Raw genomic sequence first — 17,285 nt, forward strand, 5'->3', positions numbered from 1 at the left:
TAGTCGTCGCAGTCCACGAGGCAAGGGCTGCGACGCTGTCGAACTGCGGAAGCCCTCAGGAAAGCCCGTCGAACGTGATAGACGTGCTTGTGGATGGCGTTCGTGCATCTGCCCTTGTAGATACTGGAGCCGCCGTATCCGTGATGGACGAAAAACTTTGCCGATTACTGCGCAAAGTGACCACGCCGCTTTGCGGGCTCTCCCTCCGTACAGCCAGCGCCCAAAGAATTCACCCTACAGCGATGTGCACAGCCCGCCTTATGATTCAGGACGTGATGTATGCGGTCGAATTCATCATAATTTCTTCATGCTCTCACGACGTCATCCTAGGATGGGATTTTCTCTCCCGCCACGACGCCGTCATTCATTGCCGTTTGGGCTGTGCAATGCGCCCGCCACCTTTGAGCGCATGATGGATACAGTTCTGCGTGACCTGAAATGGCACACGTGCCTGTGCTACCTCGATGACGTCGTCGTTTTCGCTCCTGACTTCTCGACGCACCTTCAACGCCTTCGGCATGTTTTAACGCGTCTGAGAAACGCCAGTCTGCAACTGAACCTAAAGAAGTGCCAATTTGCAGCTCGGCAGCTGACAATACTCGGCTACGTCGTGTCCAAGGACGGAATTCTCCCTGATCCAACCAAGCTTCGGGCCGTGACCGAGTTCCCCAAGCCGACATCCGTGAAGGAACTGCGCAGTTTCGTAGGACTGTGTTCCTACTTTCGGCGCTTCATTCGAAACTTCGCGACTATCATATCGCCGCTGACGAAGCTTCTCGGAAGTAACGGGCCTCTCCATTCGTGGTCATCACAGTGCGACGACGCTTTCAGAACACTTCGTCGTTTGTTGACGTCGCCTCCCATACTCCGCCACTACGACCCTACGGCCCCTACAGAGATACACACGGATGCCAGTGGTGTCGGCCTCGGCGCTGTCCTTGCGCAGCGCAAACCAGGGTTCCCGGAATATGTCGTGGCGTACGCGAGCCGTACGCTTACTAAAGCCGAGACTAATTACACAGTCACCGAGAAAGAATGTTTGGCAATCGTCTGGGTCCTTGCAAAGTTCCGACCTTATTTGTATGGTCGCCCATTTGATGTCGTCACCGACCACCACGCACTATGTTGGTTGTCGTCATTGAAAGATCCCTCAGGCCGTCTCGCCCGGTGGGCACTTCGCCTGCAAGACTATGACATCCGCATGCTGTACCGCAATGGAAGGCAACATGCTGACGCCGACGCCCTGTCGCGCTCTCCCTTGCCTGACGACAATGCCAACAACTCAGTGTCTCACCTTGCCATTTCTTCGATTAGCATTCATGCTATTGTTACTGAACAGCGCAAGGATCAATGGATTGCCTCACTGATAGACTTGCTGACTGATCCATCCACTCCATCCACTCGCGCGTTGCGTCGTCAAGCCCACCATTTCGCCGTTCGCGACGACCTCCTCCATCGACGCAATTACAACGGTGACGGCCGCCAGTGGCTACTAGTCATACCTCGCAGTCTGCGCTCTGACATATGCGAATTATTTCATTCTGATCCGCAGTGTGCGCACTCCGGGGTATCGAAGACTTACCACCGCATTCGCCAACGGTACTTTTGGCGCGGTATGTACCGCTACGTGCAGAAATTCGTTCGCTCCTGCATAGAATGTCAGCGCCGCAAAACTTCAACGCACCTCTCGCCGGTAGGTCTGCAACCTCTACCTTGCCCTGCCAGGCCGTTTGGGCGCGTTGGCATCGATTTGTATGGGCCACTTCCACTAACGTCGGCTGGTAACCGCTGGGCCATTGTTGCTGTGGACCACCTCACGCGATACGCCGAAACGGCCGCTCTTCCCGCGGCTACAGCGAGCGATGTGGCTTCCTTTCTGCTCCAACGGTTCATCCTGCGACACGGCCCACCCCAGGAACTGCTCAGTGACCGAGGCCGTGTCTTCCTGTCTGAAGTCGTTCAAGCCATTCTCAAAGAGTGCAACGTTGTTCACCGCAAAACTGCTGCTTACCACCCGCAGACGAATGGCCTCACAGAACGCTTCAACCGTACGCTGGGCGACATGCTCTCCAAATACGTCACCGCCGATCACACAAATTGGGATTCCATTCTACCCTTCGTCACCTACGCATATAATACCGCCCCTCAGAGCACTACTGGCTTTTCACCTTTCTTTTTATTATATGGAAGGCACCCGTCACACACCATCGACACGATACTTCCGTACAGGCCAGATCCGTCTGAGTGGGCACCTATTTCTGCTACAGCCAAGCTTGCTGAAGAATGTCGAGAGCTTGCAAAGACCTTTACTGCGCATGATCAAGAGCGCCAAAAAAGCATTCGCGCTGACGCCAGTACTACTGCACCCACATTCCTCCCTGGAGCGCTCGTCTGGCTCTCGATCCCTACTACTGCAACTGGCCTATCTTCAAAACTATTGCCTAAATACGAAGGCCCCTACCGTGTCGTCAAATGCACTTCCCCAGTCAACTACTTGATTGAACCCATCGAACAATCTTCGGACATGCGTCGTCGAGGACGCGACATTGTTAACGTGGAGCGCCTCAAGGCCTACTATGACCCGCTCATTGTAACCAGCTGTTAGGTCGCCAGGCGGCTCCCTTTTCGTACCCGGGGTAGTTGTGGTAAAGCCTTTGAACAGTGGGTCATCCTCTTCAGCGCCTTCTAGTGGGTCGCCCTTTTTCTTAAGAAGAAGAGCAGCTCGTGCAGAGAGTCGATCCCCGCATTGACTGTCGCTGTCGTGAATCATCGCTGAGTGTCCGTCAATAAACCGCTTAACAATATATATATATATATATATATATATATATATATATATATATATATATATATATATATATATATATATATATATATATATATATATATATATATATATATATATATATATATATATATATATATATATATATCAGCCTGACTACGTCCACTGCAGGACAAAGGCCTCTCCCATGTTCCGCCAGATAACCCGGCCCTGTGCTTGCTGCTGCCAATTTATACCCGCAAACTTCTTAATCTCATCTGCCCACCTAACCTTCTGTCTCCCCCTAACCCGCTTGCCTTCTCTGGGAATCCAGTTAGTTACCCTTAATGACCAGCGGTTATCCTGTCTACGTGCTAGATGCCCGGCCCATGCCCATTTCCTCTTCTTGATTTCAACTATGATATCCTTAAGCCCCGTTTGTTCCCTAATCCACTCTGCTCTCTTCTGGTCTCTTAAGGTTACACCTACCATTTTTCTTTCCATTGCTCGCTGTGACGTCCTCAATTTAAGCTGAACCCTCTTTGTAAGTCTCCAGGTTTCTGCCCCGTAGCTAAGTACCGGCAAGATACAGCTGTTGTATACCTTCCTCTCGAGGGATAGTGGCAGTCTACCTGTCATAATTTGAGTGCTTGCCAAATGTGTTCCACCCCATTCTTATTCTTCTAGTTACTTCAATCTCGTGGTTCGGCTCCGCGGTTATTACCTGCCCTAAGTAGTTTTTACAACTTGAAGTGCACTATTACCTATCTCGAAGCGCTGCTCTCTTCCGAGGTTGTTGTACATTACTTTTGTTTTCTGCAGATTAATTTTAAGACCCACCTTCATGCTCTCTTTGTCTAACTCCGTAATCATCAGTTGCAATTCGTCCCCGAGTTACTCAGCAATGCAATGTCATCGGCGAAGCGCAGGTTACTAAGGTACTCTCCATTAACTCTTATCCCTAACTGTTCCCATTCCACGTAAATGTAGTTATTTACACTAGCAAAGACCTGTATTCCCTCACTCGTAGTGTAGACTTACCAAGCATGGGATCTTCTGTGCAGCAGCGTTGGTCCCGCGCAGTTACTAGCAGTGCGAACATGTGCGGCTGTTCTTTACGCCGCCACTGAGACAAGTGAACTTACCGAAATGTAGCCGTGTCCGCGCCGCTTTGAAGAACCTTCCTTCCTCTGAAAGTCGTTTTCGACGAACGTCGTGCTATATGAAACGGTCGCTAAAACATGTTGAGAGCAGCCACTAAAAATTGTGACGCATGCGTAGAGTTGGAAAGGGGCCACAAACGTATCTCGTTTTATTTGCGCAGTAACGCGCGGTTATTTATTTGTTGGTTCATTGAAACATCTTCTTTTACATTTTTCACTGGGCACGAATTCGTCGCCAGTGTTTAGCACACGCAGCTAAAACAGATAAAATCAAAACGAGTCGACACTTATATACACACAACGTGGCAGGACGCTCGGCGCTTATGGCACACGGGTGAAAAAAAAAACGAAAAGAAATTGTCACTCAGTTAAAGGCGTGCTCCTTCCAATCGATCACCTGTACAACTATAAACAACAAACAGAGTGCTTCTACAATGCTCGACACGAGAGGAGAGGACAGTCAGGGCGGGGTTTTAATTGCGCCAATGTCCAACAACATAATAAAATATAAGTACGTGAAGTCACAATATTTCAAGAACAGAGTAATAATGCATCTAGAGGCATTTGTTATGGAGGACTTCGTATAACTGAATAACAAGAGATGAACAGACCACTAACATACTCGGAACCAATAACAGCTGTATCAAGGACTTATGAGAAATACAACTAAAAAATGTCTCGTTCACAAAGAAAGTGTTTGATTCTTTTTTATGTGTCACATCTAGTTTTATTGAAAAGCCGTCTCTATTTGTCTTGTTACTCGCACGAGGCCTAATTCTTTAGAAAACTTCTGTTGAAGCTACAGAAAACTATCGCCAATGCGTCCACGTCAATTGCCTTTCCACATCATGCAATCTGAGAAAGACAGCGGTATACTTCCAAGATAGTCGTTTTTACAGATTCTGAACGGTAGCATTCTGTATATTGCTATACGAGTAAACAACCTTCACCTTGTAGCAGAAAAGCTGGTGAAAATAGAACTGAGTCATTGCATGGTTTTGGAGTGGCTATACACATTCGAAAAATAGCAAGCCTGAAAAATTAGGTCTGTTAACTTGTGTTATTTATTTATTTATTTTTTGGCAGCCCGTATGATTTCGCAGTGCGCTGAAGTTTCTATATTAGCGTACGTAAATGACCTAATATGAACGACAAAAAGATGTTTACGCCAACCGCACAATTTAGAGGACTAGATTTAATTGCTCCTTGAGAGCTGCACATTATATCAAAGTTCAAAAAAAAAACCGCGTAAGCTTCAGCATTCTTCATGCGAGTCTTGCTTACAACAGCCTGCCAAAATGAAAGATAATACCACAGCCTAACTTTGAGTAGTCACCGAACAGACGCTGCGCCAGACTGTTGAATATGTCGGGCCCCAGACGAGAAGTTTTTAACAGAACCTGACGCAGCAAATGACCAGGTGCAACAGATGACCCGAGTACTTAACAAAATAGAACAAAACATTCACAACAAAAAGTTTCATATAAGACTACAAAACATCTCAGGGACATCTATAAACATTCTTTGACGTAACACACAAGAGACGGCACAACAAGCTCTGCGATCGCGTTCCTGAGGTTTTCTTTGGTCGCAAAAAACAGGAATAACAATCTGGCACTATTTGATTGGCATTACAATGACTAGAACACAAATAGCTCGCGATAGAGAAAGCATGCGGACAGTTGTTCAATCCCACATTCACGGTTGAATGCAATATTCAACCACACGCGACAGTGCAGATCATTTGCACGCGAATGACAGAGGTGAAGGTGATGCCGCATGACCACAGATATGAATTTCGATACAGGTGCTGATTCAACGTAATCACTTTTGGAACAGCAGTCTGGGTCAGTTATTTAAAAAATAACTCTGAGCCGTAGGAGATACCCAAGGGAGACACAACCAACTCTATAAAAATCGTTTGAGAAGAAGAAAGTATATCTTTCACCCTCGAGTCGTCTTCTGTGATGCAAAAGGGGTTGTGTGACGTTTTTATAATTAGTTTAGACAGGCAAGATATTAGGCCGAATCAGCTAACCATTGAGTTCGATGGCTTACTGTCCCCGTTACAAAAAGGTAGCTTATCATTTTCGTATCGAATTACCTTTTCAAATACAGGTGTTCAATCCCGGCCCCAGGGGTCGCATTTCGGTGGGGGCGAAATGGCCCGTGTACTGTGCGATCTCGGTACACGATAAAGAAGACCAGATGGTCAAATTTCTCGGAGCACCCCACTTCGGCGTCTCTCATAATCATGTGGTGGTTTTGGGACACCAAACCCCGGATATAATTATTGTCACCCAATACAGATCAACTTTACCCGCGATGAAATAGCTAGCAAATAAAATAAAAACTCGCGAGTTCATAATCTCTATGATAGTGCAGTGTAGCACCACTAATCTTGATTAAGTACTTTCCATCATGTCAAGGCTTGGCGACGCGCATGTGACAACGCAGGAACGACATGAAATTGTGCACGCACACCGCATCACGTTCCGTAATGCCGGTTGGCTACTGCTTACTCCCGAATTAGTTCCTCCTCGTCCGCTTGATCATTCTTAACACACAAGTGTTCTGTCCCTGCGTCATCCGAGTTTCGCCAACGTCACTTTGAACGCGAGACGATCGCAAAGAAAAATCAGGCGAGACAGTGGACCTGCCGACAGTGCCGAGGGGTCGTGTGCTCTGATTTGGGTGCACGTTAAAGAACCCCAGGTGGTCGAAATTTCCGGAGCCCTCCACTACGGCGTCTCTCATAATCATGTGGTGTTTTTGGGACGTTAAACCCCACAAATCAATCAATCATCAACAGTGCCGAGGCGTTTCGTTCCACCGTTTCGCGTGGCCCGGAAACTAAGCTGCGCCTAGCACGTGCAATGCGATAACCCCGCCGGCCGGCACATTCTTCGTCCTCTTCTCCGTCTTATGATTGGCTATAAGCAAAGATGGTTTGATCTGGGCGACGTGCGTTCGAAAGTGAGGATAGTTCTAGTAATTTCTTCTGTGTCGCCTTGCAACTTGGATCATTCGGCCAGGGGCCAGCACACCCATTGCGCTTGACACGATGGATGTGCAACGCAAGCAATTCTTTGGTGCGTGTGCCATATGAAAAAAAAAAGCAAGAAAACAAAAGAGAATCACGGAACAGAGAAGTGGAGGAGAAAAAAAAACAGACAATAAGTGAGAGAAAGAGACAGTGATAACTGAGACCTTCAGAATTAAGATCGTGACTGTATCTATTAGGGCCACGCTAAATCCTTGCTAATTAGTATCACGCTAATTAAGACAGTGCTAATAATGTAAAAGTCTCGGGTGATCGAAATTTTCACTACGGCATCTCATAATCACATCGTGGTCTTGGAAATTTAACCACATGAATATTAATAATCTAGATCGGTCATAAGCTCCGCTGATGGTTCAGCCTTGTACCACTAGTGCAATACACCCACATTTTTTTAGCGAGACACTCGACTTGGAAATCGAAGCTACCTTTTCGTCTTCGAAGATAAGCTCCAGGCGCGCTGATTACAATGCTCTCGGCACATCCTTTTCTCTTTCTGCACTGTCACCGCACCCAAACTGGCACGAACGCACTTGGTATTCTTTTTTTAACGCACACACTCCCTCACTCTGCTGTATGGAAGTGCCATGCCGATCAATTACCAATAGAGACTTCAATACCGTGCACTTGTTCGGATTTCTTGATGTGCAATCCAGATGCAACTGCTTATGTGAAGCCACGTTTCACATTCGTGTTCCACTGATTCCTGTAAAAGTGAGATCAATCATAACATTTTGTTCACGCCTATTTTACGCTTCCTTCTGCTAACTTACATCAGAACATCGAATCAAGGTGTACAAGACACTCGTACACTGAGCTCAGCAATGGTGAACGCAATGTCATGTTGAGATTTTTTCTTTTTTGTTTAGCTTGCAGAGATCAAAAGAGTTTCACAAACGCCTTTTTGCTTGTTTTCTTTGTTGATCATCCCTGCGTTGTCACAGCTAAGATGAAGTTATTTGCTAAAACGCTTAGTTTCAATGCTGAAACTTCTACACACACCAATTCTCCGCTTCGTAAAACATGACACACGAAAGGCAGTGATGACACTTAAATCAATAAACCTTTGAACACCTATACAGTGGAATACCAAACAAGGAGAATGGAACCGGTATGGCACATTATAAAGCAGATTTGCCTCGTTTGCTTTGTTTCTGAGTTGACTTGGCGACCTACGAAATAACCCAAAAACTCAAAAAAAAAAGATTCAATACTTGCAAACTATAGCTTAAACTTGGAGCGACGATTTTAACTCGAAATACTTTGTTTGATTGCGCGCCCCCTTCAAATTTTACGTGAAATTCTCCAACACACACGTATACGTACACGCACGCTTCCCATAATCCATGAGCCAAAGCATTTGCTCCAGTAGGTTGACACCAGCAAGAGATTATATACACACACTCCTGTTCTACCATCCAATCAAACACCGGTGCTTTGCACAAAACTTAGATGATACTTTCAACGTTAAGGCAAGAATTGGCGGTGTAAATCAATAGATAATTGCACACAATTAACTGGCAAGATCGAGGTCCCCATATTACACCATGAAGGTGCATTATATGAGCAGCACAGGGTATTTGCAGGGCTTTAATTCTCCGCAACATGAATATTTAAAACATGACAATTGAGCGCCATGACTGTGCCACCGCAAGATGGAAGGGGCATTCTGAAGGGCATACGGACGAACAATGCACCTGTACACCTGGTAATAATTTTGAAGTACTTAGTTGTTTACGCATTCTTTGTTTTTTTTTTCTTTGGTAGCAATAATACGAAACATCCACACATGACCAATTTTTCGCTTTCAATGCCCGTGATTTGCAGATTTCGTTGAAAGTTGCCTCATGCTTCTTTCTCTTTTCTACGTCGGCAGCTCGGAGAGAAGACAATTGTACAAGGAGTGAGTGGAAAGTTCAATAATTCTGGCTAGTTTCATTTTTTTTGTTTGTCTATGAATGCCACCTCCCTCAATGCTTTGCAAACTGTGCACACCCATCAGGCAGCCTTATCACCAGCACCCACGGGAATCTGCACAAGACATATTTCAAACGAGTTGTCAAAGCGATAATGAAGGTCAACAATCGTGTTCAGAGACTTTGGGAAACCAAGAAAAGAGCTCAGGCAATTTAACCTGTGCCCCGCTATGTTTTCGTCATTCTTCTTCCAGCAGGCCTCTCCCCAAAACTCACATCTGGTTACCAACACAGCTGTAGTACCACGTGCTTGCACGGTGGGATATGCCACATGCCAGAATTTATACACCGCCGCAAATAATGGAAATACGTATTTACATGCCTTCAGGTTCGACACTTGAGCCCCATAATAAGGCACGCGAGCAGCACCCTTTAACCCAATACAGCAAATTATAAGCCAGTCATTCGTTAAGCAAAGAGCATTTAGGTCCAACTTCCCGTCCAGCAGGTGTCTTCTGCGCAAAATGACAACCAAGACGAGAGGCTCCCTTTAGTCTAGGATCGACACGACTGTCCAGAACACATCCGCAGCACACTTGCGCACTTTGGCCGACGTGGACTTTCGGCTCCTGGCCATCGTCTGAGATCGCACTCGCCCGGTGACAGGGGTGGCGCTCTGGTCGCTGCTGGGTGCCGCCAATGACAAAGGTGGCAGCGAGGGACGCTGCCTCAGCGCCAAGTTGGTCCTGAGTGCAGGCGTCAGTCGCTCCTCGCCAATACGGCCGTCCATGAATTCGAGCACAAGCGTTGCCTCACTGTCGTCCAGCATTGCCGGGGCTACGCGTCGAAACTGGTCGCGGTCGAGCAAGAAGTGACGAACCAGGTAGGCAGCGTCGCCCAGCGCTCGCCGCTTTTGTGCCGGCTCTGCAGCGTCGCCTCGGCGTCGGCATTCGGCGGCCGCCCAGCGGTCAGCACCCTTGGCCGCTGAAGCTTCGGACCTGTAATAGCAGCAAGAGCTGTATAACTTGGGCAACCCATTCTAAGTTAGTCGTAGAAATCACGCGCCTTTAAGGTACGTCAGGCATAACGCCGCCCTCGGTTAGTGGCTATATATAAGAAGGAAAGGAAATATATTTAAAAAATGTTTGTAGAAACTTTGGTGGTAACCAAGGTTGAGAGGGGCGAGGGGTTGGAAGCTCAAACCCCCTGAAAATTTTGAATTTTTCTTGCGTTATATACACGAACATTTACACACAACGCACGAACACATATAAAGTATGGTTGACCCCTCCCCCGAAAAAAAATCTTTCTCCACTCCTGTTGCTTTGTGACACCCGTGTAAGGAGCTAAGATATTGCCCTCGGTTCATTTCTTTTTCAAAAACTGTCTTATACTACATGACTAGTCTACACTGCCCGTCTTTTCTTGTAAGGACACTCACTTTTTACTAATCAAAGCTCAAAAGGAGGATTTCTTGAAGGAAGCTAGAAGTGTCTTCTATTTCGCAAGTGTGGTCTGCAGTATATATGTACACGAACCTAAGCCACAGGGAGTCCCTGCCCAGCACGAGGGCAAAGATGGTGCGGGGCAAGCACTCGAAGCCGACGTCAGCGAGCAGCCACTCGGCGTTGCGGTCCACCACGTCCAGGCAGCGGGCGCGCGTCTCGTTCAGCAGGTTCTGTTGCAGGTCCAAGGCAGGGCCACCGCCGGAAACCTCGCAGAGCCGCGTGAGCGTCGACAGCGCCGTCTCCCTGTCCACGTGGTCGCCCACGTAGCGCAGGCACTCGGAGAGGAGCCCGGTGACGGCGAAAGCGTGGGCGACGCGCATCACGTCGAGTGCCGTGGGCACGTCTTCGAGACACACGTCCCGCCCGTACAGGAAGCTGCAGAGAAGACTCTACCTTAGTAACACTCATGTCGGCGCTCGGGAATGGTGGTGAGCATTGGAGGATACACGTACGAAAGTCTTTTCATAAAGTGTGTTTCGGGCATGTTTCACCACAAGCTATAGGGCCGGGTTGTTTCATGTTCTAAGACGCGTAAACAACGGCTACATGAGCACATGTTCAAGGGCGTATAGCCAGACCGGAGGGGTTCAAACCTTCTACTGCAGGCCGTGGTCCGAAAGTTTAGTTTATCGGGTGTTCTTTAACGTGCATTAACATTGCACAGTACGCGGATCCCTAGCGTTTCGCCTCAATCGAAATGCGACTGTCGCGGCCGGGATTGTCTTTGCTTTCTACGATCGGCAATGCAAAGTAGCTATTAATTTTTTGTTATTAATAATTAACCGGAAACACATGAAATTTATGATTCCGTTCCCCGAGTGCATCAGGCTATTATAGTTAAGATTACGTTCTCACGAATCAGCTTCATCGCGTGATCTTCATCGCAGGGTACAAGGAGACACAAGCACTCCGTTACAGAACAGTGTCTTCAGTGCAGTAAACATATTTTGCGCATCATATCTTTCGTATTGTCCACACAAGAAATCGGCATTATGGTCGTGCACATTGTCTGTAGCAAGATATACGCGACTGTGCAAAACCACAATGCCATGTAGTAATATGCGCGTGTCTCTTCATTTGTGGCACTTTACTTCCAAACAATTCGTCTCCGCAAGGAGGAACGCAGGACCCACTCACGGTATCATCTTCTCAAAGGCGTCAGGGTCTGCCCAGACGACACGCAGTGTCCTGGTTTGCCGCCCAGAGTCCGCATCGTCGCACCGCGCGAGCAATTCTTGGAGCACTACGCTATGTTTGAGTGCTGCAGCGTGCACCCAGATGGACCGGGTCCCCCCGGTCTCGGGACCAACGACGAGGGTCACGTCGGGCTGCTCCGGGAGCCGCAAAAGGTCCGTCGCCTCGGGCAACGGAGGTGCTGTGGGCCTCGCCGGGTGCCGCGGGTGGAGGACGCCTGTAGCTGGAGGGTAGGACGCGCAGCTGCACAGCATTGGCTCGGTCTGCGTGCAGCGGCTCCTTGCGGGCACGGGACGCCGAGGGGCGGCCATGGCCGACGTGAAGGCGGCCGGGCGGCCGCCGCCTCGGGAACCCGGCGCCCGGCGCCTGCCGTTCGTCCGGCCCTGCACGATGGGGTCGGGTTAAGTCACCATCAGCATTGAAGAAGAATGGCAATTTGGTCTAGTTGGTTTGAATTCATGGTAATAAGGGCTGCAGCGCGAGCACAAATGTGCTAGAAGAAACAGATGAAAGTCGAGGCACGGAAAGCAAAGAGGACAACACGAGCGCTGGGCACGGAAAGCAAAGAGGACAACAGCGCTCATGTTGTCCTCTTTGCTTTCCATGCCTCGACTTTCATCTGTTTCGTCTAGCACATTCGTGCTCGCGCTGCAGCCCTTATTACCATCACCATCAGCAGCAGTAGCAGTCACGATGTAACGCGACTGTAATAATCTGAGTCGTCATGTGAATCCGCATACTTAGTGCAGGAGAGACGGCTATAGCCGTATACCTAGCACCATATGTACGATCACCTTTGTAATACAAATGTTATCTGTACTGTCTGTACACTCTTAATCAGGTCTGGCTTAAGGTGCTGGATATTGCCAGAAGAGCAGACATTTTTTATATGGCTTCTCAGATACAGCCAACATTTTAAGAGGACGTGATTAAGAGTATATTGACAATGTTCCTATGGTTTTAGCAGTCACCAACCCTTGCACGTCCTTCTTTCTCTTGGTTGGTTTCTCTTGGAAAGATCAAGAAAGACTGACACGACTGAGGAAGTGTATCTCTCTTGACCTTGATACACCTCTTTATGTACGTTATAGCAGTATTGCACATAGAAGTGCTAGACGCAGTAATTGAAGCAGTAATATCGTTGTTACTAGCATATAGTGATGTACATCGTCAATACACCGTCTATGAGAATAAGTTCAATGCGTTAATTCGTATTATTCGTACGTTCACAGCAAAGAGGCTCTGACATGAAATATATTTTATTCGTCGTATGGTTCCTTTAACGTCCGACTGCAGCGAAATTTCAGAAAAGGCCGCCCAGCAGAGCTGAGTGACATTTTCTGCAATTTCGCTGCAGTTGGACGCTTTTAATTGCTTATCCTAATGTTTCTTTTTCTTTCTCTCTTTACTTTTTTTACCAGTTCTTTATCAACGTTTCTTTCCATTTCTTTCTTTCTCTCGCCATTTATCTTTTTCTGTTTCTCGCTATTTCTTTTTCTACTTTTTTCTCTCTTTCTACTTCTCACTCTATCTCTCTTTTTTGTACTTGCTCTCTTGCCCGTCCAAGTTACTGTATCCCATGCCAGGCTAATTGGCGCACTCATTCTTAGAGAAGCAGAAGATGAAGAAGAGGATAAAGAGAGCGCATGCCGGCCAAGTTATATCGCTTATGTTGAGAAAGCTCCTACAAAAAAAAAAAAACATGATTTCGTTTTTACGGGATTCCCAATAGCTCAATTACGTGGTTTTTGGGCTCTCTCGAAATATCTCTGACATCTTTTAACTTAAGGACCTCCGACTTTACGCTGTTGGACATAAACTTGACAACTGCGGCGCATGCTCGACCGAGTTGTTTTGGTTCACCGGACAAGGAACGGTTTGCTGAGCAGCTCCGCCATTAAAATGTGCTTAAATACAACAGTCACCATTGCTTACTAGACGTCAAGCGCTTTTCGAAATTTTCAGATGGTTGACTTTCATATGCAGACACACGTCTGTTTCGCGAGTTTTGCGACGAATTCACCGGAAAGTTCTGGTAAATTTCGTCGGGGATTCTATCAACGCTGCTCACGTCAAGCGTAATGCTTTAGGCAGTAACGACGGACACTGAACTCTTAACAGGCATAGTACTTACATTAGCCGAGAAAAAGTACTAACGGTTGGAGGGGAAACCAGGGCAAGTGCATTTCGGAAACGAACAGTTGCTATGCAGCGGTTCTGCTTAGCCAGGGCTCACATTTTTGTTAGGTTGTAACCGTACAGTACATGAAAATAATATATCACTGACTGAAAGCCGTTAAGCGACGGCTTGTCCGTGTTTGTCCCCTTGCGGTACGCCTCATAAAACCCTTTTTTTCCAGCTCCGGTTGACGCAATGATCAGACGTATAGCAGATCGCGTGAGCGCGGGAAATAATTCTGACCCTCTGCCCCTTCAGTCGGCCGCGTGCAGAAGAGGGGTCCTCAACGCGGAACATCTGGCGGCCGAAGGAAACGATGGTTGCGCCAGCGGTGGCGATTCGTTTGTTTCGCACGCTCTGTTCTTTCTCGGTGTGTGCGCGCGGAAAAAATAAAGGCGCTTGGGCGAGTCTCGGATATTCTAAACGACTGATCCCAATTCGAGCATTACTGATAACTAACAGTTGTTGGGGTAGTTACGTCCCCAAAAAAAACCACGATATAATTATGAGAGACGTAGTAGCGGAGGACTATAAAAAAATTTCGATCACCTGAGGTCCTTTCACGTGCACCTAAGCCTAAGCACACCTGCCTCTAACATTTCCCTCTCCGTCGAAATTGAAAAACATTCGATCTGGCGAGCTTCGAGTCAGTAGTCAAACGACACAACCGCTATAAACCATTGGAACGGGCAACCTTTACTGAACGCAACCGCAGTCTCCAGCAATGAAAATTATTCGTATTGTTTTGTCCGTTCAAAACGACTCTATTACCGTTATAAATGCTTGCAGGATTGCGGAAAAAATCTCCTCAATCGACAATGTAATACGACACAAGATGCTTCTATGTGCAGTTTGAAATGTCCAGCATAATATTGACGGTTTAAGCACTGCAACTGATTTTCGCAAATGCTTTCACCAATCTAATACACCTCTCTTTATTAATAAAAGGTCAAGTAATCTAGAACAAGGTTTATGTGATCTAGCTAACGCATCGACTGTCGCTGCCTTTTGAAGAGTTGTGAAAAAGAACACAACAGTTAGAGAAGCAGAGCAGAAAGAAAGCGTATGAAACCAACAAAATCTAAGCCAGCCTCAATTTTTGGAGCGGGTAGTTTTATTTTATAACTTCACCCCGCGCTTCAAAGCTATAGACAGTCAGAACGGCAGCATTCCTCGTCTGCAGAGGTGTACTAGGCATTCTTTCCCGACCCTCGCAAAACGAGCGCACAAAGGGACCATGCCTAAGCACGAAGCGACTCAGTCTGTCGTACGTATGGAGTGACACAGGCCTATACACGTACGCAATATGAACCTAGCAAATAAAGAAGAGTGATCACACCGGAAGGACTGCACTGTTGTTGTTGTTGTTCGGATCAGTCAGCCGATACCGGCGTGGGAGCCGAGCGCATCCCCAAGAACACGAGAGCTGCAGAGCGACAACGATGACCGACACAGCCACGCGGGGGCCTTGAACGACAACGGCGTAGGATGAAAATATTTACCGGACGGGGTTCACAAGCGAAGCTGAAAAGCTCACGAGGACCCCTAAGCATTCACCTCAGACGACTCGAAGCATTGAAGTATCGAAGTATTCTTCACAGTTTGAAGTATATGCATGCCACGAAAAAATGCCTGCGTTCGGTTCCTGCTGGAATGCGGACTTTTATTCTTTACACTCGTCGGGTCATGGCTGCCGATTCAGTCTTCGTGATAGCTTGTCCCATTTTTCTTGGATGTAATAAGGATATGAGACCACTACGATCACCGTTGCCGGATTTTCTTAACGCTTTCGCGTCTGTAGGTTTCCTCTTCAATGTTCCTCGCTAAGTATAAACTGTGCATCAGCCGTGGAGCATATATCTCATGCACCGTGACCCGTGGTAGATGGTTATGTACCACGCATGACTTGGGAAAGAGTTTTATGACTTACACGAAAGGATTTTCTTGATAGTATACTGACCAGAGTGTCATGCTCATGATATACTTATATGGCTGTTTCAGTCTAAACCATTTAAGGCGGTGACCCCGAGAGAACGCAGACGTAGGCGGATAGATAGATAGGTAGAAGCAATCCCTCGACAGCCCACAAGGCAGTGAAAGTCCTCCTGTGTTTCTTGAGGACGACGGGTTTGTGCGAACGCCTCTGACTTGCAGTGGAGTTCTACACGCTGCAGTGAATGTACTTTCTGTCTCTCCTTTTTTCTTTTCCTTCTCTTCCCTCTTTTTCACCTTCATTGTCCCCTTCTCTAATCCCCCAGTGTAGGGTAGCCAACCGAATGTCTTTCTGGTTAACCTCCCTGCCTTCCCCCCTTTTGTTGCGTCGTTCTTCAAAATGCCGTCGTTTCACCCAGAAATGCTTCGCGTTAAAAAAGAAAATACGGGTTAATTCTATATCTGACCGTGATTGCCCGTGATCGTGATGTGGGACCAAACTCCCGAAACACATGACATAGTTCCCTTTTTGTTTTTGTTACACTACACTGCGAACTACATATAGCAAGATACTTGAAATGAAAGACGCACTGGGGATCTTGCCAAGGGTAGATATCGGGGACCGTGAAGTAACGGAGTGCACGCTTGTACGCACGTTTTATTAAAATGAGCACGCTACGCCGTCTGAACTCGTGTTCATTGTATATATCTATCGGGGCCTTTGTGTATACTGTGAAACCGCCTTTAGCACTCGAAGCTACCTCGCGCCGAATTTCGAGCGTGTATAGCTGTAACGAAAAACAACATGTTGTCAAGAGGCGCCGCCCCTCTACGTTCCCGATCAACGTCCGTTACCGACATCGCCTATCACGATTTCTATTCCGACTGCTGGGAAAGAACAAGGAACTCTATAAAGAGCCCTCCCAATTGATTTCGTCGTTTCGAGCGAAAACGCGTGCATCTCACGCCGAGCGCGAGGAGGGCGCCCCGTCCGCCTAAGGAAGCTTCATTCAATCCCGTGAGCCTCCGGCCAGCAGCTGCATCGGCCCGCTGCGTGCTTCCTGGCGTGTTTTAAAACCGCGCCGGGGTCGGCCACCGCTGGGCTTCTTGCGCTACGAGGGGGCGGGGAATGACCCCCACGATTCTAGATCACTGTTCCCATGCTGCGGCCGGATTCGCGGAAAAGCCCGTCGGCGCAGCGCGATGCGCTGCGACCGAGAAGAGAAGTACCTGTGCACTTCGCAGGTCATTTCTCCATCAACAATCGGTGCAGTGGTTCTGGATAGTATCTTTCCCTAGAGGGAACTAGAACACTTCATTTTGAGGAAACAGCGCCCAGGATACGAAAAAAAGCACGCACACAGAAAGGATGCAAACACAAGCGCTGCCCTTTCTGTGTGCGTGTTTTTTTTTTGTTTTTTTAATCCTTCTGGCGTTGCTTCTTCAAAACGTCATAGATCACCAACATAGCCCTGCAGTACATATTAAGAACACTCTACCTTGGCTAAGCCCTCGCAAAAACGAGCGGCGGATGTATGAAGACTGCAACGGAAGGCAAGAAATGTTAC

General features: G+C 47.5%; 1 protein-coding gene across 2 annotated transcripts in view; it reads right to left on the reverse strand.

Annotated features, from left to right (window-relative positions):
* Positions 1–4,071: 4,071 nt before the first annotated feature.
* The window catches only part of LOC119171596 (uncharacterized), a 77,807-nt gene continuing 64,593 nt past the window's right edge, over positions 4,072–17,285 (reverse strand). For both annotated transcript variants that reach the window (XM_037422374.2, XM_075892457.1), the window contains 3 exons: positions 11,550–11,989; positions 10,443–10,787; positions 4,072–9,902 (listed from right to left, as the gene is read on the reverse strand). In XM_037422374.2, coding sequence (XP_037278271.2) covers positions 9,455–9,902; positions 10,443–10,787; positions 11,550–11,989 — 1,233 coding nt within the window. In that variant the 3' untranslated portion in view covers positions 4,072–9,454. The remainder of the gene's footprint in view (positions 9,903–10,442; positions 10,788–11,549; positions 11,990–17,285) is intronic.

This window comes from Rhipicephalus microplus, chromosome 4 (assembly GCF_043290135.1).
Source record: "Rhipicephalus microplus isolate Deutch F79 chromosome 4, USDA_Rmic, whole genome shotgun sequence".
Taxonomy (NCBI): domain Eukaryota; kingdom Metazoa; phylum Arthropoda; class Arachnida; order Ixodida; family Ixodidae; genus Rhipicephalus; species Rhipicephalus microplus.